At 37.2% G+C, this 26,958-nt stretch overlaps 1 protein-coding gene across 1 annotated transcript in view; it reads left to right on the forward strand.

Annotated features, from left to right (window-relative positions):
• SUGT1 (SGT1 homolog, MIS12 kinetochore complex assembly cochaperone) overlaps window positions 1–26,742 on the forward strand; it is a 28,235-nt gene extending 1,493 nt beyond the window's left edge. Inside the window, exons 3-13 of the mRNA XM_050897574.1 lie at window positions 2,457–2,547; window positions 3,255–3,324; window positions 3,669–3,739; window positions 9,749–9,802; window positions 11,525–11,541; window positions 12,596–12,630; window positions 13,266–13,362; window positions 14,417–14,524; window positions 24,460–24,550; window positions 25,386–25,567; window positions 26,208–26,742. Of these exons, the coding sequence (XP_050753531.1) occupies window positions 2,457–2,547; window positions 3,255–3,324; window positions 3,669–3,739; window positions 9,749–9,802; window positions 11,525–11,541; window positions 12,596–12,630; window positions 13,266–13,362; window positions 14,417–14,524; window positions 24,460–24,550; window positions 25,386–25,567; window positions 26,208–26,309 (918 nt within the window). The 3' untranslated portion in view covers window positions 26,310–26,742. The remainder of the gene's footprint in view (window positions 1–2,456; window positions 2,548–3,254; window positions 3,325–3,668; window positions 3,740–9,748; window positions 9,803–11,524; window positions 11,542–12,595; window positions 12,631–13,265; window positions 13,363–14,416; window positions 14,525–24,459; window positions 24,551–25,385; window positions 25,568–26,207) is intronic.
• Window positions 26,743–26,958: the final 216 nt, after the last annotated feature.

A 26,958-nucleotide genomic window follows, 5' to 3' on the forward strand; every position in this document is an offset into this window, starting at 1 on the left:
TTATATTTCAGTTCTTTGTACATTCAGCGCTTCAAAACAATATGTAACACATTCTGTAGACATTATTTAATATCTGATACTGGTATCACTTGTGTAGCCTTTTTTAAAAGTACTGAATTGAGTAAGCAGATTGTGCTTGATAACGTCTGAACTGGTAAGTCCCATAGCTCAGTGTAGCATTTTGCTGACATAGAAGCTTGGATCTACAGGTAGTATACCATGTTTGCATGATCTTAGGTGTGGTCTTTTAGCTCATGCACTTAATATTTCTAATTTGGGACACGATACTATATAAATGGTGCTGTGTAATGCTTCCATGCCTGACTAGACTGGTGTCCAGTTGGCATGGCATTTCTGCACTGTGTCCTCCGGACTTTTGATTCGTTTAACTCCTGAAGAGCATGCTTTGGCTTTCTGCACCTGGGTCTGATACAACTGAAAGATCATCATCCATCTTTAAATACTGTCTGAATGATAAAGCTGTGAACTCTTTAATGACTTTTCTGTCATTTTAAGTTGAAAAAGTAGGTTACTATGTGGAGACCAAAAGCACCTTTAATTCATACAAACTCTTAGCATGGAGGGACCTGAAAGTTCCCGATGTATTTAGAAATAGATTTTCAACTTGATCGTATGGTAAGGGCCTTTAGAGTCAAAATATGTAGAAAACACATACTTGAGTGTTTTTGAGGACAAGGTCTAAGCTTGTTCCAAGTAAGTGTTGCTGATGTCCATAATCTGGAGTTCCTGGTGCTAGGTGAGTATTACTTGGCTGTCTTCTCAGATAGCTGTGTTATAGGACTAACTTCTTCCATGTGTGTGTGGCTGAATGATATGTGACAACTTACTGATAAAAAGCCAACAGAGAGATGAGTTTCACACTGTTGAAAAAGCTTGGGTTTGGTCGTGTTTGCTTTCCTGGGGTGAGGGCTAGTTCTGTAGGAGAATCCATTCATATCTTGTCTGCTGGTTCTAATCGGTGCTTCTGTCATCAGCGTAGATAACAGGAAATAATGTTTGGAGGGAGAGGTGATCTGTCGCAGAAGTGACTCTGCTTGTGAAGTGCCTGTAGTGTTCAGTGTCAGTCAGACCCCACTTGGTTTTGAGGGTCAAAAGCTGTACTTCACCTCTCAGCATAATATGAACCAATTTTAATATGTGGGTTACCTCATGTCCCTCCCATGTGGAATACCTATAGCCATGAGTATTTCCGTAATGACAACTGCTTTTGAATGACTTTTAATCTTAGGAGGGCATCGGTACAATTAGATCAAGTTACAGTTGTCTACTGCCTGCCACTTTCTTCAGAGACCCCCAAGGTTTTAGATTTATATGCTGTACCTATATATAGATTGGCATATCTTACACTGGTAAGAACTCATGCTACTGCTAAAAGAAGCTGTTGTGGCCACTTAACTCCTAGTTGGTATAAACGTTTCATATGACATCTGTGAAATAGAACAAGAGACTGATCTGAATTAAAACTAAGGCAAGTCCTTCTGCTCTTCCTTTTTCTCTGGCTTGATGGGACAGAGTTTTGGCAGCTGTGCTGTACTAATATTTATGCACGTTTAAAGCCTGTATCTTAGCTACATTCATGCTTGCTAGATTCTGGGTAGAAGTGTGAGTAGAAGTCAATTTAGCAAACAGAGTTACCGTACTGTAGCGATGTACTGTGGTGGCTTTGGAAGACTTACTGTCTTCTAGCAAAGAGAAGAACTTCTCTCACTAATAAGGAGAGAATTGGAGATGCTCTTTCCAGGTGCGTGCATTGAGTCATTGTGATTTTATTCTGTTGTGCAAAAGTCATAAACTTTTCTCATAAAGAGCAAAATATAATTATTTCAATATGTATACCCAGTGATTCCCCTAACAAGAGACTACTTTATGCTTATTTCCATTGCGCAACAATATTTCCTGTGAGCCCTGTGCTCCATAAGTCTTTTGTTCTCCTGCTTTTATGCTCAGCATAAATCGGAACAATCTTATGCTCAATAATATCGTGTAATGTGGTATTTCATCATGTGTTACAATGCTTTGAACATGTTATCCCCACACAAGTGTTTTGACATACTGCACATTGATTTCCAAATTCCTGGTGCTGCAGTGCTTCCTCAAATCCAGCAGACCTGTGTGCAAATATGCTGAGAATTGTAGGATGGTCTGTGGAATGTAGAGGATCATTTGTGCATTAGACTTAATGTTTAAGGCATTTGAAAGTCCTGTTTCCTTCTCAGTAAGAAACAGGCTCCTTGAATTTGATCTAAGTGACAGGTTCCTTGTACTTCAAGCTCTGATGTTTAAGCTTTGTGGGTGAGAACTGAGTAACAGGTAAACAGCCATGCCAGTTAGGATGTTTTCTTCTGAAATGTCTCTGAGTTGACAGAGTTTGGTACGGTGTTTTTTATGGGGATTTCAGAGGTGCCATTTCATGTTTTTTTAATATGTCTTTACAGGAACTGACAAGAGCTTTGGAAAAGAATCCAGATGATGCCGAATATTATTGTCAACGAGCTTATGCTCATATTCTTCTACAGAAATATGCTGGTAACATCTTCAGACAACATTGAGAATCCTCTTACAAATGTATTATAACACGTTCTTTACAGAAGATGTCTTGAATCTGAAGCCAAATATAGTAATAAGAGAAGTGTTATCTGTAACTTAATATGCTGCCTTTACAGTTAGTGCATAGTTTTATAGTTTTCTTTGTCTTTGATTGTTTTGTTTCTGCAAACCTTCCAATGAATTGGATACTCTGCAGTCCCAGCTTGCCATTTGATTTTAGCCTAGTATTATCTTGGCAGCTTTTTTTAAGTAGACTTCTTAGGCAGATTTGAAGCTTTGTGTTGTAAGCATCTTCCATCCTTATGTTTTTGGTATAGACTGAATCCTGTCATGGTAGGAATGTGATAACTGAATAATACCTGGGAAAAAGGTTAACTGAACAACTTAAGATTTGGTCTATTTTTTCTTTCCAGTAAAAACCAAACAAACAGATTCACACTTCAAATCTAAGTAGAGGTTTTGACTAAATGAAAGTCATGCTACATCTTACATAGAGCTCTGCAGCTGAATGAAGGGTTCATCTGTAGCAGTTGTGGCTAGATTTAATTCAAATGGTGTGATTTGTGTGCAAGCTAAGAAAGGTAACATAGCACACCTTAAAAAAATTTCACTACTAAAAGACTCACAGTTCACTGCTTTTTATAACATACTATTATGTTCCTCATCTTTAAACTGACTTCCAACAGAGGCAGTTGCAGATGCAAAGAAGTCCCTACAACTCAACCCCAATAATGCTGTAGCACTCCTTAGAAAAGGGTATGTATCAACTATTGTACTTTGTGAATATTGTGATAATCTGTAGGGCAATACTAGTATTTGGATTATGGCTCTGTACAAGCTTTTTGTAACACCATGAATGAATAAATTTAATGCCATACTGCTTGTAACCCATCCAGAATAAAGCTATGGTTACAAGAAGCAATTTAGTTTGGGGTGATTAACAGCCTAGCCATTTCAAAAGCACACCTCTTAGGTGATTTAAATTCTTAGATGTGTAATTTTAACCAATGCAGTGTGTGAACTAAGGATGTGATCTTCAGAATGTGGATTAGATTGGAAAGTAATTACTGTTTCATTGTGTTTTTCTTTGTTCATGTCAGGTTAGGTGAATATCATATCAAAAACTATGCATCTGCTTTAGAGTCTTTCAGAGAGGGACAGAGGTTGGACAGTAAGTATTAAAATTTCTTGTGTGCACAGTACTCCTTTGCTAATGAGAAAAAACTTTTTAATGTGTTAGTTGAAAGTGAAGACAAAGGATTTTTTTTTTTTTTTTTTTTTTTTTTTAAAAGCTAATGAATTAAGTGCCTGACTTCAGATGTCTGGCTTTTGGGAAAGTTTGTGCAATCACTGCATAAAAGTGTAAAACGGCTTAAAAAGGTGTATTAAAGTTCTTAGCAAGTAGTAGATTTTTTTTTTTTATTTTATTTTTTTCTTTATAAAATGGGAAGTGTTTTCCTGCTTCCTGGAGGTCTTACAAATAAATGATGGCAAAGGTGTAGCATTAAGTGTCATAGAAAAGTTTCTGAGCAGAACAGGCTCCTTATACGTAGCTGGAATTTCTTACTTCTTAAACCGTTTGATAGACTGATCTTTAGAAAGAACATGCAACTTGATGGGTATTCAAACTGACAAAATGGATTTTTACCTCACATTACATATCACTTAATTACAGAAGCATATTTATTATGTCTCTTTTTTTCTTAAAGTGTTGGCTTCCCAGCTGGACTTGGGTACTTTTTAGTTTGGGGAGAATTAGAGCTTTTTTTAAAACCTGACTTTAGAAGCAAGAAAGGAGTAGTTTAATACAGAAAGCTTTGGTAGAAGACATGGGGAAGCATAAAACAAAGCAATTGAAAGATGGTTGTGACTCCTTTCTCTTCCCTCCTATTCCTCATTTTAAATAAAACCCTCTCCTCATTCCATTCCCTCCCCTCCCAACAGCAGAAGGAAACGGTAAGAAAAGCACCTTGAAAGGTTACACAGAGCAAAGTGCACTAATCTGATAAGCATTGTCATGGTCTCAGATCTTTCTAGTATGTTGTCTTATCTGTAACAGTGGCTGGGACCTGAAGCTTTAGCAAAAATTTAATTACTTTGCGTCTCCCAAATAAGTGATCTGATCCTCTGATCTAAAACTGGAGTTTCATGGGAGCGTTAAGCTAATATGTGCTTGCTGCCAAGCAATCATGCTCCCTCCTACTCTTCTGCTTGCCTAGTCTCTTCTTTCAGTGCATGAAGTCTGCAGAAAGCGACTGTTTTTAAACTATTTTCCCCCTGGATTGATGTGTTGAAATGGCCCAATGAAGGGTCTGAGTGCTGAAGCCAGCAGAAGTGAAGTGGCAGACCAGTGTTGGGGTAGTGGTAATGGTGGTGGAAGGGGGATGTGGTGGAATTGCAGCAACTGTTAGTTGTCAGCTTAGGCTGCTCTGGAATAGGAGTTAGACTATAAGAAATTTCCTAAAGTTTTTTCAGTTTTGGTAGTTTGGATAACTAGGTAGTCTCCACTAGTTCGTACACTAGAAAGACAAGTGTGTCTTTGCAGTCTAGCCAAGTTCTCTGTTTAGTATCTTCCCGTGAAAGGACGTGATTCCTACCAGTGACTTCTGTAGCTTTCCTTACTTGATAGGTCACTTTTCATACATCTCCAAACTTGTCACTCCTGAATTTAATTGAATGATCAATCTACATTTTTTCATATTCTTGCCCCACCCCGAGCAACCACTATCCGTTTGAAGCTTTTCATGTACATGGATTTTGTCACCTTTCTAGTTTGTCGGTTGGAGTTGTTCAAAATACAGATTATACACAAAATCTCCTCAGGCCAGAGCATCTTTTCTTCCTTCCCCCCCCCATTCTGTTTAACCTCACATCCTACTTAGGGTACAACAGCACACAGAGCTGCAGATACCTTTTTAGGTACGTCAGTGAATGCCAGGATCCTCTTACCTAATTCAGAATCCCTGAAATACAGCACAACATTTTCCTGTGTTGAATTGCTTGACTTCTACCTGTTTGAGTTTGATTTGCCATTGTTTTGCTGCTTACCTAGTTGAAGTGTTTCTGAAGCTTCCCAGTCCTTCTTGATTACTCTCTCATCTGAAGATAGCTTCCGCTGGGCTTCCCATATCTCGTTACAAAATTCTGTGACCCGCTGTGAGATGAGGAGTCTCCTGAAGGCCTTTTCAAAAAGGTCTTGATTCTCTTCCATATATTACCTAATTTGCTGGCAAGTTTATGTCAATAACAGAATTTGCCTTTGCAGTTCAGCAGAATGTTTGATGGATCCCAGGTGAAAACAATTGTGAGCATAAGCATTTTGGCAAAACAATTAACTTCCAGTTCAGTGCGGCTAGTGCAGAATGAATGAGGTGCAGAGGGAAAATTTGCCACGTACCGCTAAGCAGGTGATAGAGAAGACACTAGCTGCTGCTGCCTTGGAGAGAATTGCTGTGGTGGGGAATTCTTTGTTGGCAAGGCTGGTTTCTTTGCCACGCAAGGGGGCAGAACTACACTGGTACATGTTTCTGTTCCTTGCTGATGTAAGGGCTGTTTTAAATCTTAATCTGGAATGCTAACAATGATGAGCTTCCTACTTGTGCTCATTACTGTTAGGCCCAACCCACCTAGAGAGATATCTAAATAGGACTTGACGTGATGAGTTGTTGAATGTGCAGTGTTTCTTTATTTTATAAAATAACATTAGGAAGCAAGATTCCTTTCACTCAACCATGAGACTAGACGCACGTGGATTTTTGGAGTTCATTAATTTGCCTTAGATTGAAGAAGCAGTGTGATTTGTTGTTCTTCAGTATGTTATGTGGATTTAGGACAGTTATACTCAAATTTTCTTGGTTTTTTTGCTGTGACTACCTAATGAATCTAGTAAAGGTGGAATGTGTCAACTTTTTAAAGAAATGTCTTAGTAGGTACTTTTCTTGTATTCTAGGAGTTAGTAGATTTTCAGGAAGTGAAGACCCAGCTAGTTTTTCTGAAATAGAAAGTTATTAATAGAAGTTTTTGGTAAGTTCTTTGGGAGGATAATGCAATTATAGAGCACAAAAAAAAAAAAATCTTTTGCCTCAAATTATAAAATGTGCTGGGATGCAGGGAAAGAGGCAGTGGTTGGCAAGGGGGATCCTCTAGGAAAATAGGGAAGATAACACTGGACCTTTCTTTTAAAGTTTGTGTTGCATAGCAGTCTTGTCGTAGGCCATAGTTAAAAAGAGAATTCCTCACCTGCTGCTGAAAGTCAGAGGCTGGATCAGTGGAGACTTGACTCAGTTTCTCTTTGCTTAGACTCCTGAACCTACTTCATTTAATTTCACTTTTGATGAATTGACTTTGTTCCCAGCTGCAAAACTTGGAAGTCTTTTTAGGGTATGGGTGCTAAGTTTTAAAATTATAGATTAATTTAGGTTGCAGGGAAGCTCTGGAGCTCATTTAATTCCATGCCCTGGCCAAAAGCAGTATTAACTTTGAACTTGCATGTGTTTGCTTGGGTCCTTCTACTTTTGATTTCCAAGGATCTCCAAGACTGAAGATTCCACAGCCTCTTTGGGCAACCTGCTCCAGTGTTTGACCACTTTTTTAGTAAAGAATTTTCCTTATCTAGTCAGAACTTACTTTGCTGCATCTTGGATCCTTTACCTCGCTTCCTTTCCCCATGTACTTCTGCGGTCAGTCATTGGAATACCTTAAGTATTAGGTAATTGAAGACAGCCCTTGGATCCCCCAACAGAACCCTCTGATAGCTAATTTTGGTTAATTCCATCTGAAAATAGGTATCTTCTTTCTAGGATTTGCTAGGAATATAGAAAAGACTGCAACAGTCAGTGACTGATTGTATTGTAATGTCAAGACAGCCATATTATTAGTTGCATTTTTATCTTTTCCTAACGACAACTGAGACATTACATAAATATCGTGTAGCTTAAAATTTAGATAGCTTCTAAGATGACTGGTGGGGATGGCAGAAGAAAAGGGAAGAGGAAGTGGCTTGAGGAGTGGGGTAGCAATTTTAAGACCTAAGGCACACCTTAAAATTTATGTACATTTTATGTTTGAAGGGGTTGGGGTGCATACTTTGCATACCTGCAGTGGAGTCACGTTTGGTGTTACAGGCGTGTCTGCTGGGAACTCTTTTGTCGAGCCTCTTCAAGCCCTCTGCTGTATAGTTGGCTGCGTGAACTCCCTCAGTGTGAATTCTCTCTATTGTAAAACGATAAAAAGTTTAGCTGTTCTTAGTAGTTGGTCAGTAACATTGCCACTTTTTTACTTTCCTGACTGTGAAAGACTTTTCTGGGAGTTTTGTTGAAATAAGATGATTACTTTGTTGTTACACTGCTACCTTTTGAGCTATTTTCCAGTGAATTCATTTCTATCTGGGGAGCTTGCTTCCTAGAATATCAAAGTCTTACTAAACTTTTCTGTGATTTTGATTCATAGGGTGTAATTGGCACCTATGTGTTTCTAACATCCCTGAAACTTCAGACATGTTTGTAAAGTTTGTGTGAAACCACCAGGAGAAAATACTTGGTGTTTGTGAAAACTGTGCAACTTCGGGTTGTTCTCAGAAGAGACCATCTCTTCTGATATTTCTCTAGAGAGGAAGTGTGTGACTGTTTGAAAAAATAATTTTAAGAATAATGGAAAAATGTGTAAAACTATACTTCTTCCTTTCCAAACAGTTATATAGGGGTTGAGCAGACTGGAAAGCAATAGCGTATTTGGGTCAGTTCAGACAAAATCTAGTGTCCTACAAATTAATTTGAAGTTAGTTAAATATATGTCCTGGTTTTGGGTGGGGTAGAGTTAATTTTCTTCTTAGTAGCTGGTACAGTGCTATGTTTTGGATTTAGTGTGAGAATGATGTTGATAACGCTCTGATATTTTAGTTGTTGCTAGGTAGTGCTTATCCTAACTTAAGGATTTTTCAGTTTCCAATGCTCTGCCAGCAAGCAGGTGTGCAAGAAGCTGGGAGGGAGCATGGCCAGGACAGCTGACCCGAACTAGCCAAAGGGTTATTCCATACCATAGAACGTCATGCTTAGTATATAAACAGGGGGGAGTTGGCCAGGAGTGGCGGATCGCTGCTGGGGCATCGGTCAGCAGGTGGTGAGCAATTGCATTGTGCATAACTGTTTTTTTCCCTTGGGTTTTATTTCTTTTTTTTTCTTTTTTTTGTTATATTCCTTTCATTACTATTATTATATTTTTATTATTATTATTGTTAGTATTTGTCCTGGTTTCAGCTAGGACAGAGTTAATTTTCTTCCTAGTAGCTGGTATAGTGCTGTGTTTTGGATTTAGTAGGAAAATAATGTTGATAACACACTGATGTTTTCAGTTGTTGCTAAGTAGTGTTTATACTAAGTCAAGGATTTTTGAGCTTCTCGTGCCCAGCCAGCAAGAAGGCTGGAGGGGCACAAGCAGCTGGGAGGGGACACAGCCAGGACAGCTGACCCAAACTGGCCAGAGGAATATTCCATACCATATGACATGATGCCCAGTATATAAACTGGGGGAGTTGGCTGGTAGGGGCGGATTGCGGCTCGGGAACTAACTGGGCATCGGTCAACGAGTGGTGAGCAATTGCATTGTGCACCACTTGCTTTGTATAGTTTAATTCTTTTAGTATTGCTATTGTCATATTATTATTATAATTGTTTTTCCTTCCTTTCTGTCCTATTAAACTGTCTTTATCGCAACTCACGAGGTTTTTTCCTGATTCTCTCCCCCATCCCAGGGGTGGTGGGGGAGTGAGCGAGCGGCTGCGTGGTGCTTAGTTGCCGGCTGGCGTTAAACCACGACAGTATTTTAATTTAGTTATTAAACTGCCTTATCTCAACCCATGAGTTTTACTTTTTTTTTTCCCCGATTCTCATCCCCATCCCACTGGGAGGAGGGAGGGGGGAGCGGCTGCGTGGTGCTTAGTTGCTGGCTGGGGTTAAACTATGACAATATAACAGAATTAAATAGTAGAGTTGTATAAAAATACTTAAAGCTGAACTGGAATGACAGAGGTTACAAGAAGATAATAGGAAATAATACCTTTTTTAGTAAATTGATGCGAGTTTGGGACGGATTTGTTCCAATTGGCAATTGTGAGGAATTGTTCTTTATGCAATACGTGTAGTGCTTGAAGAGTTTTAAAGTTACTGTGTTTGATCTCTTCTAGATGTAGATGATACCTTTACTATTTGGATTAAGAGATGTGAAGAAACACTAAACGGTAAGAAAAAACACACTTACTTGATAAGGGATTTGATGTGCCCTGTGCTTTGAAGCTATGTCATGTTTTTCAAAGATTTACAGCTTACCTCTTAATTAGAACAAAAGATTTAAAAAAAAAAAAAAGTAATTTTTTCCTATCTCTTGTTTGTCTGAAAGCATACATCCTGAACACTTCTATACTTCAGATTTAGAGAAACATTAATATTAGGTTTTTAAAGTAATAATCAGCTGTGACAGGGAGTACCTATTTAAAGTTCAGACAATCAAAATTAATTTTAACTTGTTTTCATACACAACTGCTAACTAATTTTAACTGTGGAAGCATGTGTCAGCTTGCTTTCTAAAAACAACATCAAAATAAGTTTTCAAGTCTTGCAGAATATAAAGTTGGAAAGAGGTGGAAATTTGGGGATTTTACTCCTTGATTCCATGTGGAGAGTGCCTTAGGTGCTAATTGCTGCTCTGGTGTCTTACAGTAGTCAGTGTGAGTATAGTTTCCTTTCATACCTTCCTACAGACTGAAACCATCAACAATTAACTCATCAATAGTGCTTAAATTGCCTGTGGATTTTAATGAGATATAACAGAATAACTGATGTAGTTTTTTCCTCCACCTGTTGTGACTTTCCCTCCTCTTTGTAGTGCACACTGGAAAATGGGGCAGTAGAACAAGTTCATGTCAACCTGTTGACTACAAACCAAATAGAGGAGAACCCTTTTGTGTTGTACAGGAATAAACAAGTTTCTGCTTCATGATACATTTTTGCCAGGTTTATTTTTATTTGGAGAAATTAGATTGGCATGCATGGTCTTACTTGCAAAGAGTTATCTTGGATGACAACTTTCTCTGCCCTCTCAAGGAAAGAGGTTATAATATACATTTTTCTCTAATGTCATAATTACTTTTTGCAGTGTTTTGTCTGGTTCAACTCAGTTGTCCTGTTTTATCCTGAATATTCATCCCTGTCTTTTCTTTTTTGAGCCATTTTCTTAATTCTCTGATACACCAGCAAAAAAACCCCCAACAAAACAACAACTCTGATTTCTTCATTACAACTTAATACTCTTTTTTTGTTAATCACTATTTCTTTTTAGCAGTATGCATTATAAAGAAGCAAAGGGAAATGTTTTTTTTTTCTTTTCAAACCTATTTAATCTGAAATATTTTTAGGAAAAAATACTTAGAAGAGGAGATACTGAGCTCTAGTGTAGATCTAAGTATTACAGTATTAAGGTCACATGAGTCAATTTGTCTGCCAAGTTTCCATCTCATTCCCCAACTGGGTTTGCCTAGCATGAGATACAAATTTGATGAGAACTTTGTGCTATTCCTATGGATGGATGATAAACCTAGTACAGACTCACGGGAAGTGATTTTTAAAACTTTTGTTTGCCTTGATGTTGCTTTCGTTAAAAAAGGTCTGTATAGGTTTCCGATAAGCAAGGGAAAGTAATGGAAAGTTTGTTCCTTCTGTTAATCAGAACATGCTATATATTACAGTTGTTCCTTTGCACAAGTTGCTGATTGAAATCTGATTAAAAAGTAGAGTGTCTTAAAAGCAAAATACTAGAGGTAGAACTGGCATGTTTTTAACTCTTCTACTGTTGAGACTGGAATAAATGCGGAATGTCTGGAGTAACTGAGGAAAGCTAGAATAAGTATATGCCTTGTAAATACAGTATGTCTTTTTCTGAAAGTGCAACTTTTTTCTTTCTGCAGCATCACAGACAGAAGTGGTAAGATGTTTTCCTTAATACATTTACTGTTTCGATTTCTTTGTTAAGCTAGAGCATACTTTTAGGCTTCAGTGGCTTCTTACAACTTTCAGGCTTTAAAAATAATCTTTTCTATTGCATGCAATTCTGAAGGATTTAACTTTTCTTCTAAACATGTGTTCTTTTATTTGAGACCAAAGTTGCAAAATTTGAACCCTGAAAACTCTTAGGAATGGCATACAAATCTGACAATTACTGTGCAGTCATTGAAGTAAATTTTAACTTTCTGGCTTGCAGTCTCTGGCCTAATTTACAAATTAGCCAGCTCATGTTGTCAATGCCAACTTTCTTGTGACTGCTGGAAAGTAACTTTTTTTTTTTTCCCCCCAGTAGCTTGCAAGTGGTTTGTGCGGACTTTTTTCTGCTGTAACTTGTTCAGCTTTCAGTTTCCTTTTTTTATTAGAAGTCTTCAGAAGAAATGTTGAAATTGACACAACATTCCCCCCCCCCCCTTTTTTTTTCCTTGAGACAAAAAAATGGGAATTTGCATTGGATGTTCTGCTCCCTCTTTTTAGTTACTTCCATTTTTTACACTTTAAGAATAGGGTAGAGGAGGAAAGGGTACAGAAAACATGGCGGGTGTATGTAAAGACAAATCTTAGAGTTAAAAGGTTTTTATATTTAAAAGTTATACCTTGAGTTCTCAGATCTATTTCAGGTTTCCGTCATGACTTTTAGATTAGCAACATAGCCACTGTATGTCTTTCAGGTATACTTATTATCCAGGAAGAAAACGAGTTAAAGCTGAACATACTGCTATTTATAAAATGTCTGACCAAGATATTCTAAGTTAGACTGATACATTTAATGTAAATTGAAACTTTTTAATTCTTAATCTGGCATAAATGGCTAGGAGAACAGTGAAGCGCTTCACCTGTAAGTTAATGCCCATACATAAATGAAGAAAAGGGGAGCAATCAGTATGAAAATTATTTGTGTCTTTGAAAAGTACTTCATGGTATATTTTCACTTACACTGATGTAACTTTCTTTCCAATGAAATATGCATCAACTAGAATACGCAGCAGCAACGTCTGCCACCAAAGATCAAGTAAGTTGACTTTAGCTTTACTGTGAGAATTAAGATAATTGACGTATAACTGTTCTTTGACTTGGGGATAGGAGAAACAAGGTAATGACTGTAGAAACTCTTTTTGGGTAACTTTAAAAACATGGCAGTCTAAGTGAAGTGTTTCTCAGTGTCATCGCTTTTCTTCAGACTGAATTTGTACTTTCAGGAGATTATGCCTCACTGGGAGAGTGGGGAATGGAGTAAGCATTCTGGCTTCTGTTTCTAATTCTCATGCTGAGCTTAACTCAAAGACTGCCCCATTGTACCTAGTATAGGTAGTGTTTTTGAGATCCTTTTAAGATCCTGAACTGAAAAGTGCCATTTAATTTATAGAAGGCAAACAATATTATGAATTGGTTAAGAAAGTGACCTAATTTTGATATGCTTCTTGATTAAAAAACATTCTTTGTTCTTTAACTACTTATCTTGTCAATTCTGCAACTGCTTTTTTAGAGGAAGGGGAAGAAATATAATTTTGTATGTCTTCTCTCCCCCATTGAACTACACAATGTACTGTTCCAGCTTTTGGTATTCTTCTGTATATCTCTTTGCAGTCATTTTTTCCTCTCTCTTCCCACCCCCACCCCCCTTTTTTTTCCCCCCCTTCCCCCCAGATATGACTGGTACCAAACAGAATCTCAAGTAATTGTGACTATAATGATCAAGAATGCGCAGAAGGATGATGTCAGTGTGCAGTTCTCGGAGAAAGAGGTGATTTGTATTTGTTATTGATACACATCCCGAGATTCCCTAAGATGTAGTAATTAAAACAGTGAACATTATCTGCTGCAATAGCATGAAAAGAATGGTACAGGTGGTCTTCTGCCTGAGCTTTTTTTATATACAGTTACTCTGCACATGTATATATGCCCAATCAAGTGAACCAGGATCTATTGCCACAACAGTGTCCATAGGATTTATATACAAGCAGTAGTGTGGTGTGCATGCTGCAAAGGGAACATCTGGTTTTCAGCTGCCTGTGTGTTTGGAGGCGTGGGGGAAGAAGTAATCTGGACTTAAAATGTTTGTGTATGCATGCATCTGGAGTAGGAATGGACAGAGACAAGGTATTCTAAAAATAGGTATGAATGAGTAATATCTTGCTTTAGGACAATTATAGAAAAATAACGAATGTTGGTGGGTGTGTTTTTCTTGCTTTTGGCATCACTAAAATTGTTAATGGCAGCAAAGTATATATTTCAAGGAAGTGCAGTAATCTCTTTATTGTAATACCATATGCAGTACCAATAATGTTCATGTTTAGTTTAGCTGAGAATATTGAAGAGTTAGGTTCTTATTCTCAACTAAGTTGATACTTCACGAACTACCAGAATTACTTGGTTGTTACTATCTGCTTTAGATTGTTAAAATTGTGTGAGCGCTTGCAATGTAGTTTGCATGTATTAGAAGGGAAGTTGCAAATTGTTTTCGGGTTCTGTTATTGATGTGTTGATACTTCATTTGCTGTATGATTCTTTCCCCCAAAGAATGCAGATCAAGCAGACAGTATAATAGGCTTTTTGAGTATTTGCTGGCTAAGACTTGAAATCTCCTGTTCATTTTGTAGTATACTTTAGAAACACCTTGTTCAGTAATGCAGTAATGTAATGACATCGTCTGAATTTCTGACGCCTGATGCTTTAAGTGCCCTAGTGAAGGGTCGTTAATTTAATCGCATAATCTTGGTGCGAAATGACTGTCCTTTACTTGGAAATGTAAAACTGCTCTCAAAGATGACCAGAGACGTGTTTTCACCTGTTAACAGATGAATGCATCAGTGAGACTTCCATCAGGTGAAGACTACAACTTAAAGCTTGTTCTTCTTCATTCTATAGTGCCAGAGCAAAGTACATTTAAAGTGCTTTCAACAAAGGTAAGCTTCTTAAAGTGCAAATTATTTCTTTGACTGTTCCTGATGTTGAAAACGTTTCTGCTCTATTGTCTTGTCTCTCTGCAACAGTCATATCTTGCTTTTCATATAGAAATGCTTTTTGTTTCTTCAAGGTGCCTTTCAGCCAGTGGGAGACTTTCTAAACTTGTGCAAATATCAGAAATAGTAATATGATGGTGCTTATTGAAGTGCAAATGACAGTTATGTTGAGGATGCTTTTAGTTATTGCTGTAGAAAGAAGTCTGTGGTCTTCACTCTTAAAATTCATGTGTTAGGAAAGTACGAACACCTTTCTACTAAACTTTCAGGAGCCAATATTGCGTTGTGAAGCATTGTTGTCTTTGTGTGCCCAAGAAATAAAAGTCAGACTTTGAAGATTTCAGTGTTGAAATAATTCTTTACCCTTTCATGACTTGTTGCTGGTAAAGATTAGCCATACGGTTAACTGTTCTTGGCTTTTTGAGAGAGTGTATTCCACGCTGTTCCTGGAAATAGTACTTGTTTGGAGACACTTGAAAATCGCATGGCATGAGAGAGAATGCTTCTGTCTCAGCATTTTGTTTCTTCTATACTACAGGTATAGAAAAATGAGAAACTGACTGTGGTCTGACATAGCATATATTGTTCGTATAATGCATAGACATATGCTTTGTCCATGGAACCAAGCCTGAATCTCTGAAGGAGTGTGTTGTTGATTCTTTCCTTGTATTTCAGCAGTGGTTCTGTAGAGCTTTTGGAAATTCCTTTCTGTTCTCATGTTCCATTTTACCTGTTCCCTTCTTGGAAAGGTACCTATAATAGTTCTTGCATCATTTCAGGGAAGAGGGACTTCAAGATGACATGAGAGGATTGCCATAGAACGGTGGTCTCGTTTTTCGACTGCTCGCACTAAGGAAGCTGAGCAGGTTGTGTGATTGAGTCACGTGAGCTCTTATGCTGTGGGAGATAAGCACAGTGCTCAAAGTATGTAGAAAATCTGGTAGTCCATTAGTATTTATATAAATTTGAGTGGAATGGGCACGGACCTTGTCAAGAGGAGTAACTGTGAGGTCCTGTTTGCTTTATGTTCCCATCTAGTTTGTGTTACACTTTTCGTCTTGAAGTTTACCATTGCTTTTATGAAGTATCTGCATGCTACTGAGCACTGTTGAAACGAACTTGACTTTGTCGTTCTACGCTACCATCTCTAGCCTGGGTTAATCTCTGAAATAATCTCTAGTAGTCTAGAGCCTGGTTTAGATTGAGGTTCCTAAAGTGGTGTGAAAGCTTTAGTTATGTTTCAGGCAGTGTCTGAATTGTAAATATTTTGTACTTTTTTTCAAGTTTTACTGTTCCTGTATAGTTGTGAGAGAATATTTTTGAGACGAAACAGGATAAGAGAGAACACAGGAGGTGTTCTAACAGCAGAAGTCAGTGCTTCAACATGTTCTTCCTTTTGCAGAAACAAATAGTATAAGGACATCTGTGAAGGCAAGGTGAAGGAATACAATTTAAATGATGCCCCAGCTAATTCCAGTTCCGACCAGCAGATGGAGTCTGGAGAAAAAAATTTAAAAGCGGGTCTACGTTAAGCATGCAAAGACTTCTTTAAAGGCTTAGAATATTTTACTTTGAAAAACATTAAGCGCTTTAAGGGAAGGGTGCAGCCTTAGTGTTTGAATACTAGAAGTTCAGATTTCATAAGTTTCATGTATGTACTTTGTTCTTATGAGCAGTATGGAAAATATGCAGTTATTACTTTGAATAAACTATCTTATTACTTAAAACTTCTCAAACCCTTTACAAATTATTTTGTACCATTTACATGACGTCCTTTTGTAAGGACTTGGAAAGAAAGACATAATCTCATTATCTTCCCAATTATATGAACTTTTTACTACACATTCCTAAAGAGATTGTGTTTTCGTGGGATAGGAACAGCTCTGTTCTTGTGGGTTAATAATTTCAGATAAGAATAACTGCATGTGTTCACTCCGCTTTATTTTGTATTGCTGCTTTGAATGTGTGAGCCACGTTGCCATTAGCATGTGTAGTCTTCACTGGGCAACGAAGAGTCTGGTCTTTCTTTTCCAGTTATATGAGGAAATATATGAGTAAACAGAGTGGAATGTATGGGCAGGCTATGTGGTGGATAGTTCGGGTTTCCCATGAGCTTCGTAAAACTAATAAATGTAATGGATAGAGGATGAAACAACAGAACTGGCAGGTAGTAGAACAATCCTGCGTATTTTGGTAACTAAGAGAAGCCGGAGAGGCATTTCTCAATACTGGTTGAAATTCAGCATCACTTGACAAATGCAAAGGAATAAATGTAAAGATGCAAATTCAGGAGGAGAAAATAGCCTTAATTGTATTTGCAGAATTACAGATTCTAAAATAACTGCAAAGAGCAGACAGAACTTACAGACTCTGGAATTGGTTCTTTCAGGGAATGTTAACAGTGGTGAAAAATGCAATTGATACCTTAAGAATTGTTTCTTTCCTAGCAATGAAATAGAAATTATACCTTTCAATAAATCCATGCTGTGTCTAGCTCTGAGATGCAAAGTCTCTGTTTGGAAAAGAACAGAACTAGCAAATGGTACAGAGGTGGCATAGATAGATGTTTGAATGGTTTCTGTATGAGCAGAAGTAAATTAGTGTTCATGATCTGCAGACTTTTGACTTCAAGCTGTGAGCTAGAAGAGGAAAAACACTTGATGCCAACTCAAGAACAGCACAATGTGTGGGTGAAGTCCAGTTTTGAGAAAATCTTCATCTCTTTCTTTATGCATCCTAGTATTGTGTATTCTCTAATTGTCAACAGTTTAATAGATGATACAGACTGCCTTTAATAGTGGCTGTATGTATTACTGCCATGCTTGGAGCCATTTTTTTACCTAATTCAAAAGTTTATCTGCTATTTAATAGATATCACTACTTGCAAATTCAGCTTTGAGTTGATTATGGTTCCTGTTCACATTTAGTCATGAGTTACTTAGAATTACCCGGTGGTGTTCAGCATATAACTCTGATGATCTAAGGCCTCAACTTAATGTTCATGTGAGACAATGCTGAATACAACTGTATTGAGTCCTTCTCTTGAGGGAATTGCTATATATACATAGCATTTTTTTCTTGTACATGAACAGCATAGTTGATAGATCATAACTTGATCAATTGACATTATTGGTTATACTCCTCATCTGTCAAAGGTGTCTGACTGTAGTAATCTGATCAAGCAAGAAGTAACAGCAGCTCCAAAAAGCACCGTATAAATTTGAGATTTGTGTCTTACAAATGGAAGCTGATCTGGTCTTTGTGTGTAGCATGACTGTGTACACAATTAGGTAGGATTTTGTGTATTTTGGTGGTCATCCTCAATTGCGTTCAGGTGTCGGGTGAAGTGGGTGAAAAACTGTGCCGCGCTGAAAGCTGCATGTTGCACTCAGCATTTAACAGGAGGAAGGTACCCTTTAGTGGTGCTACTTGGTTTTTTACTTCTTTCCAGAAGAGGGAGCCAAAATGTAAAGGCTGGACCAAGTTTGCTCTTTGAAAGTTGCCTGTGTGGAGTTGTCCTGTAGCTCAGTGTGCATAGTATCATTGTGTTCCCTTCATAAAAGGAAAAAGGCATAAAAACTTAAAATGAGTGACTAAATATGTTTTAGACAAAACTAGCTGATCTGTCTCTGTCCAGAAAATATGGCAGGAAAGTAGAAATGCACAAAGAGTGTAAGGATTTCTAACATTCTGAAACAGTTCTTTGTGCACAATCAGCCTCGCTTTCTTTTCCCTCTTCTGTTTAATCTATCAGTCGGTGTATTTGGGATTCCAGGGGAATATTCTGCCATGTTCTGTTGGAAACTTGTGTAACATGAGCAGTTTCTCTAGGTCTTCTGTTGTGTTGTTGGTGATGCTCAGGGTTTTCTTTTCCTTAGACCTAGAAGAGGAGAGTGAGGATGAGGATGTGCTTTTAGCACGTGTGCTTATGAACTCGAAGGAAACTTGAGCTAGTGCTTTTTCTTCCCCTTTGCTCTTGCATCTACAAAGTCTGGGGACAATTACTATAAGTTTTTCAGTTTTTAGTGGTTTGGGCTTTTTGCAAGCCGTGACTTGCAGCAATTCAGAGCCATTTGAAAAAGTGGTAAAAAGTGGTTTCTTTACCCCAGAACTGTCCTTTAATGAGAGATCAAAGTCGTGCTGCAAACAGGGGACGTGTTAGAAATCCTCAGCCTCTTTTACAGTTGACATTTGTTACTTAATAGAGATGTTAGAGGTAGGAGCACACTGTCAGCAGCTTCATGCCAAGAATGTGGTAGTGTGCATCAGTGGAATGTTTCTTTTCCTCAAACCAACATTTTGCCTTGCAAACTTTGAAATACTCTCTGCAGCTTACTGGAAAAGCACACCGATGCCTGTTGCTAAATGTAAAGGAAGAGGCAAAGAGTGAAACTTTCACACACTCTTGGACTGTCGTCAGAGTCTTTATTCAGAGGCAAATGCACACAAATAGATAAACAGAGGAACAGATTTATTTTAACTGAAGTTGGTTCTTACCTTTGCAGTCCGATCTTTAAAAGATACTTTCTCATTTTGGATATTTTCATTAAATTGCTTGCAGACACTTGGATGCAGACTTCCCTGCTCTCATGTACTTGTTTTCTCTGTGAGGCTTTCATGCAGATTCATATCTCCCATATATATTCTTGAGTGTTTTCTGTAAATTATAAACTGATATCTAAGATATGAGTTGGACACTTTTCTGAAATTTCTTGCATCTCTTAGGCAGGGCTAGTTGGAGCAATTCCCTGGCTAGACCATAAAGAAACTTTCCCAATGATTGGCATGATATTTACTTGGCTCAAAATAAGTTTGATTCCCCCCATCCATGAATGCAGATGGATGCAGGGCAGATTTAAACTTGTTAATACTCTGAGAACTATATTTTAAACAAGCATATAAGTCAGTGTGCATGCTTTATATAAATACATAAAGGAAAACTATGCATAAGGGTTTTTCTCTGTCTTGAGAGAAGGTGGATTTAAGAACTATTGAAATAGTGATGATTTACATTGAGGATGCAGTGACAAAGAGCTTTAGGATACCTAAATGATCTGTATTGTTAGCTCCTTTAAAATTCAAAATTTTAACAAGTGGTTGCTATGTAATATCAGTGAAGTGGAAACTTTGACCTTTTTGCACTCAGTTCTCCATAGTACATAGCTGGCAAAGAAACTGAAAGGTGCATGCTAAATCCCTTCTGTTGCAATGTATTCGCTACAGTATAAATTTCTTAATTATCATTTATTTGTGATAACAGTGTAGAGTTATTTTCATCTCAGTATATGTTTAAAGTTATGGACCAAAGATCTTGGAATTCACAATATAAGCAATGTATAAAAGGTCTTTGAATAACTAGGATACCAAAACTGTACGTGCATATGATCTTAGAGTTAAGTTTGAATAGGTCATACATTTTTAGAAGATAGTGCTATTTTGTCCTACCCTTAAATTTAGGTAACAAAATACATGAGATGATTGCAAAATGACAACTCTGAACACTTAAAATTTACAACTCAGACAAGGCAGTCAGTAGTTCAGTAAATAACTAAGTATTTGATTGGAAACCCTGAATTCTCGTTTTCGTGTGTTTGATATAGCAAAACGCCAGAATCTAAAAGGGTATTTTTGATGCATCTTAAAATCAATGGCTGAACTACTGCTTAAGCTTTGCCAGTTCTGATTTCCTTCGTCCATCTCATCAGAGCTTGACACAAATTTGCCAGTGGTAAGTGAACTTTACCTTAGCATGGACTGTAGAAACACAGTAGAAATCAGAAAAAACTTCTTGTAACTTGTCAGTGTACACCAGAATCTTCTTTTAGGGAGGAAGATAAAAATTCTTTCCCTTTTAATGTTTCTCAGTTAAACTGGCAATGTCTGTCCCAGAACGTAAGTTCAGGTGAAATCTAGTTCATCAGAGGTTTGGGCTTTTTAACAGTAAGCTTCTGCCTAGAAAATTAATGTTGGCTAACTAGCGTTGTGTTTTTCTGTAGCTAAGGGGAGAAGTTCTTTCTTAAAACTAGACTAAATGCTCTTTTATGCCAGTCACCTTACAGTAAGGGTTTTTTGTGTTCTTATACTACCAATGAAATAGTTTAGAATAGCTTCTGAGAGTAACTCTGTGGCATCTTTTCTGATAGCTAGTGCTTGGATTAAGTTGCAAACAAACTTGTCTAAATCTCTGATAGATTTTAAAAAATTGATTACTTTTATGACTAGAAAATTCTGTGAGTAGAAACTTCTCTGTATCCTTTCACTGCGGATGGGGTTTCTTCTAAACGATGAATCCCCCATTTGACCCTCTTCTCAGAGGGGTAGGTTTCTCTCAAGACAGTATTTCAAACAAGTAGTGCATGAATTACTCTGTCAAAATTCCATGTTTCTTTTCCTTTTTGCTTTGCTCCCTTTGAGCCCAAAATACCGGGAACTTAAAAATTACAACAGAAAGTGGATTATTTCTGCATTGGAACTTTTCATACATCTGGAGTACTGTGTCCAGCTTTGGGCTTCCCAGTGCAAGAAGGGCACTAAGGTAGTGGAGCAAGTCCTAGAGGAGGGCTACCGAGGTGGTCAGGTGGCTGCACGGCATGAGCTACAATGAGAGGCTGAGAAATTAGGCTTGTCCTTAAGTGGCATGCAAAGCATTTAATTTGCAATGAAATTTTCCTGTCTTTTATTCTAAAGTTGGCACGAGGCACATAGGCATACGTTTTATGAAATATAAATGTTAAATCAAAGTAGTTGGCAAGTGTTGATGTATTTCTCTTGCCTGAGTACTGAATTTTTTTCAAAGGAGAGGAAAAAGCTAACAGTGCTTCTGTGTTAGATATGACACAAATGTCCGTACTGATATGTCACTCTTCTGTGTGATAGCTATCAGTATCTGCTTTAAAATGTTCATTAAAATGCATTTATTGCCGTTTGTGCACATAATTGAGACTTGCAAAGTTGTTTCTCCTTAGATCAAATAAAGCTCTCAAGTTGAAGAAATATGCGCCCTCACAAGCAGAATTTTATAGCTTTATATTTTTGGAAGATGTGGTTGTATAATGGTATGAAGCTAATGATTTCCCTAGTTTTACTCCTGCCTGCCACTTTGCCTAATGAGTAACTTCAATTGGATGGAGTAGATGGGTAGAGGTTTAATCATGTCATAAATACATTCTGTCTCAATTCTTCAGCTGTCTATACTTCTATCTTGGCAAGGTTGAAATGGTTTAGATTTAAGAAGTCTGCATCTTACACTGGGAATTAGTTTGTAGCATTTCCTTTTCCTTAGGGATGTTTGTCATGTAGTATTGGCTTAGGGACAGTTTCAGAGAGGAAAGTGTAAGAACTAGCAGATTAAAAAAGGAGAGGGGAATTATTGGAGCAGCAAAAGTGCAGATCTTCCTTTTTTTCTTCTTTTTATGTGTGGGCAGAGTACTCTGATGAATAGCCGAAGGTCTTTACAAGGGTTCTTTGAGGAGGATTGTATTCTGGGAAGAAAAAAGTCCATGTTTAGTAGCTCACGTCAAGCATTATATTGCATTAGAGGTCATTCTTGGTGTGGATGAAATAGTCTGTATTTGAGATACTGAAAGATATTGGTGGAAAGCCTGAAGCGTAAGGGTAGGAGGAGATAGCAAAGGAAGAAACAAATAGAAGAGAAATTAAAGAGGTATAGGGTTCAGCAGTCTCAGTATCAAGCATTTACTATCTCTTTTTTCTTTTTTTTTTTTAAACAGAACATATGGGGGGGATGCGCTAATAAGCAGAGTATAAAATCTTAAAATTAAGGCTTCCTCAACTTAAATGTGCAACTGAATTGATAATACAGTTTCCTCAGGTTGAGAGTTATATAAGAAGCAGAGGAGAGACAAGTTGTTTTAAATTAATACTCACGTTTCACTTGTAACTAATTAGTGCCTTTGTAAGTGGCTAATTAACTTAAATGTTTGACTCATGAGATCCAAATCCATTGGAAAAAAAACCCTGCTAGTTCTGTCACTTGTGGAACTACATGTTTGTCTTATATGTAGATATACAAATATTTTTAGCTTCCTTAAGCTAATCGCAGAGCATTAGATTTATGAGTGTAGGTGTTCAAAAATGAGCTTTAAGGTTGTAGTTTCCAAAGTCTTTTTAGAAGAGTCTAGTGGAGGAAGCTTTGCTGACTTCTTTCGTTTTACTGAAGACTAATTATTGGCACAGTTTGAATGCTGCTTCTGCATAGTTTCAACAGAAATCTCTGTGTCCTTACAGCTTGCAATATTAAACTCTGGAATACAGGCCTTTTTTAGGGACAGTAGGTTGAGCAACTAGAGTAATACAATATTTTAACTTTATTTGATTATTTTTGGTTCTGTGACTGTGACTTCCACTATTTTAAAAACTGATACTCTGATGCTCAATTTGTGACTTGTAAAGTTGCTAAAAACATTGGAAATCCAACAGACACAGGGAATGGGAAGTCAAATACATGTGGGTGTTGGACTTACAAACTTACTGAAACTCTTCTCTGCCTTGAAGGGCATTCCATGCTCCTGTCTTAAACTTTTTGTTGTTCTCAGTTAGTACAAGTTAGTGGTGGAAAATAAGTATTTAAACTTGTCTAGGGAAATGGTAGCTTCCCCAGGGGGGGGAAAAAAAAGAAAAAGAAGCAATCATAATTGAATATTCTGATTCTTAAAATGCAGCATGATTGCAAACATGGAAGCTTTGAAACTTAAATGAGCTCGTTTCTTTATTTTTATAAGGTATCTCAGTCTGTTGCTCACCAGTGACTGATTTGAAGAATGGATTAAATAAAGATCAAATTTCGGGTCAACATGATGCTGTGCAAGGAGCTTGCTGTTAGGATCTCTAGGGTTAGCTTTTACAGTGGTGCCTTTGTTCTTGGGTCTGCAGGGATCCCCAGGTTACAGTGGCTTTAGGTAGAACTAAGAACTTGCTTCTGCTGAGCTGTTCACAAATAAGGAGCTGCTGAAGTTTAGCAAGCACTGATTTCAGTTAATTAATAGCATCATAGGAACTTTGTGACATTTTCTTAAGTGAATTTGTCGTTTGGAGTGACATTAGACAGTCGTTGTTTTGCAGACATTGTTTTGCAACTTTGTAACCCTGTAACCAAAGGATAAGGTTAATTATGAAAAAACATTTCAATATGGTTGTCTAAAGGGATTATGTGTAGCTGTGAATAGAGCATGACATACTTCACTTATTTTTGTTTCTCTTGTGATAATTGCAACCATATCCATTTTTAATTGCCAGTTTTGTCAATGAATACTAGACAGTTTTCTCCATAGCAGTGTTTGTTCATTGAACCAAATGAATACAGCTTCTGAGTTTCTCCAGTGGGAAGATCTGCATAGTCCCAAGGTGTTTCTCTGGTTTGTGTACTACACATCAAATATGAAATTTTTTGGTGGATGAAATGTAAACCTAGATAAAGTTGGATTTTGTAGTCCTTCAAAAGTGCTATTTAATTATTAGAGCTGACTGGCAAGAAAGGGATGCTTGAAAGATAATACCTTGGTGCCCGGCAGCGTAGAGACATTGGGACTGATCATTACTTTTGGGATGCCATAATTCACAAAAAGAATCAAGTGAATAGTAAGCAGAAGAAAGTTAAGTGGTACTAAACGAAAGGATAAAAGTCGGATACAAGAGCTGTGCAGCCGCATAAGAGCTTAGGTGACGCATGACTTGAAGTCACGTAACTTCATCTTGTAAGGTAGGTAAAATTTGCTAAAATACAGGCTTCATATTAGAAACTGTGTTTCTAAAAACAAATTATTTATTTTCTTACTGCTACAGGATCCAACTGCTTTGAAACTATTTGGCAAAACTCGTTGCCATCTGGATTAATTTGTTCTTTGTCTTGTGTTTTATAGGTTGAGATAAAAATGAAGAAGCCAGAGGCCGTAAGATGGGAGAAGCTGGAGGGTCAGGGAGATTCTCCTAAATTAAAGCAATTTACACCAGGTTTGTTCTCTGAACTATTAAGTATTAAATGCTTTATTTGTGTGAAGTTACTTGCAGTTATTAATAATATTTTTTTGTGTTAAATATTGTTAATAAAATCACAGCTTCATATTTACAATGAAAAGCCTAATAGTTTTGTTTTTACTGCCAAGAATTGACAGAAAAAGTCTGCAGGGCATTACTAAAATTTAGGAATTAAATTTAGTCATAACTTCCATTAATCTGATGGGTTGTTAAGGCTATATGCTTGTCATTAATTCCTCTGGGCTTATCTGTTTGGCTATCTATTTTGGTCACTGTTTTGCAGTTCTAGGTATTGTTACACCTCTGTTGTTGCTTAAATAATTAAGTATTCCATCTCTCTTGGAAAGTAATACTTTTGCAGTTTTTCAAGACAGATTAACAATCTGAGAGTATTTGAATTTCCTGATTTATTGATTTCAGATATTTTTTGACATTTAGCTCAAATTTTCCTATGGCTCTAGGCTACTGGGTTTTTTGTTTCCTTACTGTCAGCCATTATCTCCTGCCTCATTTTGACTTTAATTATCTGTGTTGCTGTTGTCCAGCATTTTTTTGTTGGGTAGCTAAATTATGTAACTCTATTTCCTTAAAAGTAAACTTTTGCAGCTGCTGAATGTAGTCTCTAGCATTTGTTATTTTCCTTTATTTTTGTACTGCAATGCATATATCAGTAAGGAGGAATCCATTTGCATTTTCAGATTCATGTTCCATTATCATCTCTTGATTCATCAGATATATGTATGTGTATGTTTTCTCTACTGCTCTAGAAGTCGTGAGAAAATGCTTAGATAACTACCACTTCTGTTTTCAGATACCCAGCACTTATACCCATCATCCTCTCACTATACAAGGAACTGGGACAAACTGGTAGTTGAAATCAAAGAAGAGGAGAAGAATGAGAAGTTAGAAGGAGATGCTGCTTTAAATAAACTCTTCCAGCAAATTTATTCAGATGGTACAGATGAAGTGAAACGTGCCATGAACAAATCGTTTGTAAGTCTTCATTCTTTTTCTCTGAAGAAATGTGTAACTTCTGCACACTGATGCAATTTACTAAACTTTGCATGAATCGGGAAGCCTCTAGCTACCAAAACCTTGCGCCTATAATGAATGGCAGTGTTTCTGTTGGAGTTACTGCTATAACAAGTCTCACTGAAAGCTACAACGTTGTACACTAATGAATGTGACTCTTCAAGTCCAAAGTTGTGCTTTGTCACTGGTCTCTTTGTTTCAATCAGTGTTATCAAAGGAAATACAATTTTTGGCTTATATAGAGCTTGAAGACTTGCCATGGGTGAAAGGATCAAATTCCTCTTAATTGTTTATATCTAGTTCCTTTTATTTGTAGTCTTCATAGGCAAGAATGTGACTGACCCTTCAAAAGCTTCTTGTTAATGAAGTAACATCTCATTGTGTCCAGTACTGATAAAAGTACTGTTGGGCTGAAGATTATGGAATGATGGCTGTGTCAAATTTCATTCTATATGTCCACAGAATTCCTGTGTACTTGCTACTACATGAAGCTTAAATTCCTCACATTTCTTCAGAATTTGTTAATCTGCTGTAAGAAATGTGGCTTTTATATTACTAGAATTCCTCTAGCAAACTAAACAAGCTTTTTCTCATATTGCAGATGGAGTCTGGAGGCACAGTTCTGAGCACCAACTGGTCTGATGTTGGTAAAAGGAAGGTAGAAGTAAATCCTCCTGATGACATGGAATGGAAAAAATTCTAATTCTGTTTTTAATCTTTTACCATCTATGAGTTGCCATAGTCATGTACTGACCACTGTGTATGGACATAGCATTCTTGGATTCAAAGCACTGAATGTTCCCTTGGGAACAAGAATTGTCTTTACATTTTGCGTGCTTTAGAAATTCCTTCATCTGCAGATCTTAAAGATATATTCAAGAGTGGAACCCTATTTTCATTATCTCTATCTAATTTTTGGAAATTGAGTCAATCAGTCTAAATTTTCTACCGCCTTTATCAGCTCTGCTCTTTGGGGATAGGGTGATCTCTAATGGCTGGTCAGGATTATTGCCTTACGCCCGGTATTTCTGTTCAATAACTTACTAGATCCTGGCAACTTTGAGTAAAAACACTTTTCAACAACAGTGTTAAAATTGTTTGCTCTTTAAATCTGCTAAATAAAACTGTAAATATAACTTTTTCTATATGGAAGCTGCTTCATTTCATTTTTAGTAATTTTGTTTTTTGATGGGGGAATCACTTGAAGCATGTAGGTAAGGATGTGAATACACTGCTTAAAAAAAAAAAAAAAGCTGGCATGCATAGGAGTAAAACACACATTCAGTGAAGAGGATGAGATTGCTATTCTTGATGCAGACACAAAATTTCCACTTTTGGAGTCCTTCCACGTG

The sequence above is a fragment of the Gymnogyps californianus genome, chromosome 1, assembly GCF_018139145.2.
Source record: "Gymnogyps californianus isolate 813 chromosome 1, ASM1813914v2, whole genome shotgun sequence".
Lineage (NCBI taxonomy): Eukaryota > Metazoa > Chordata > Aves > Accipitriformes > Cathartidae > Gymnogyps > Gymnogyps californianus.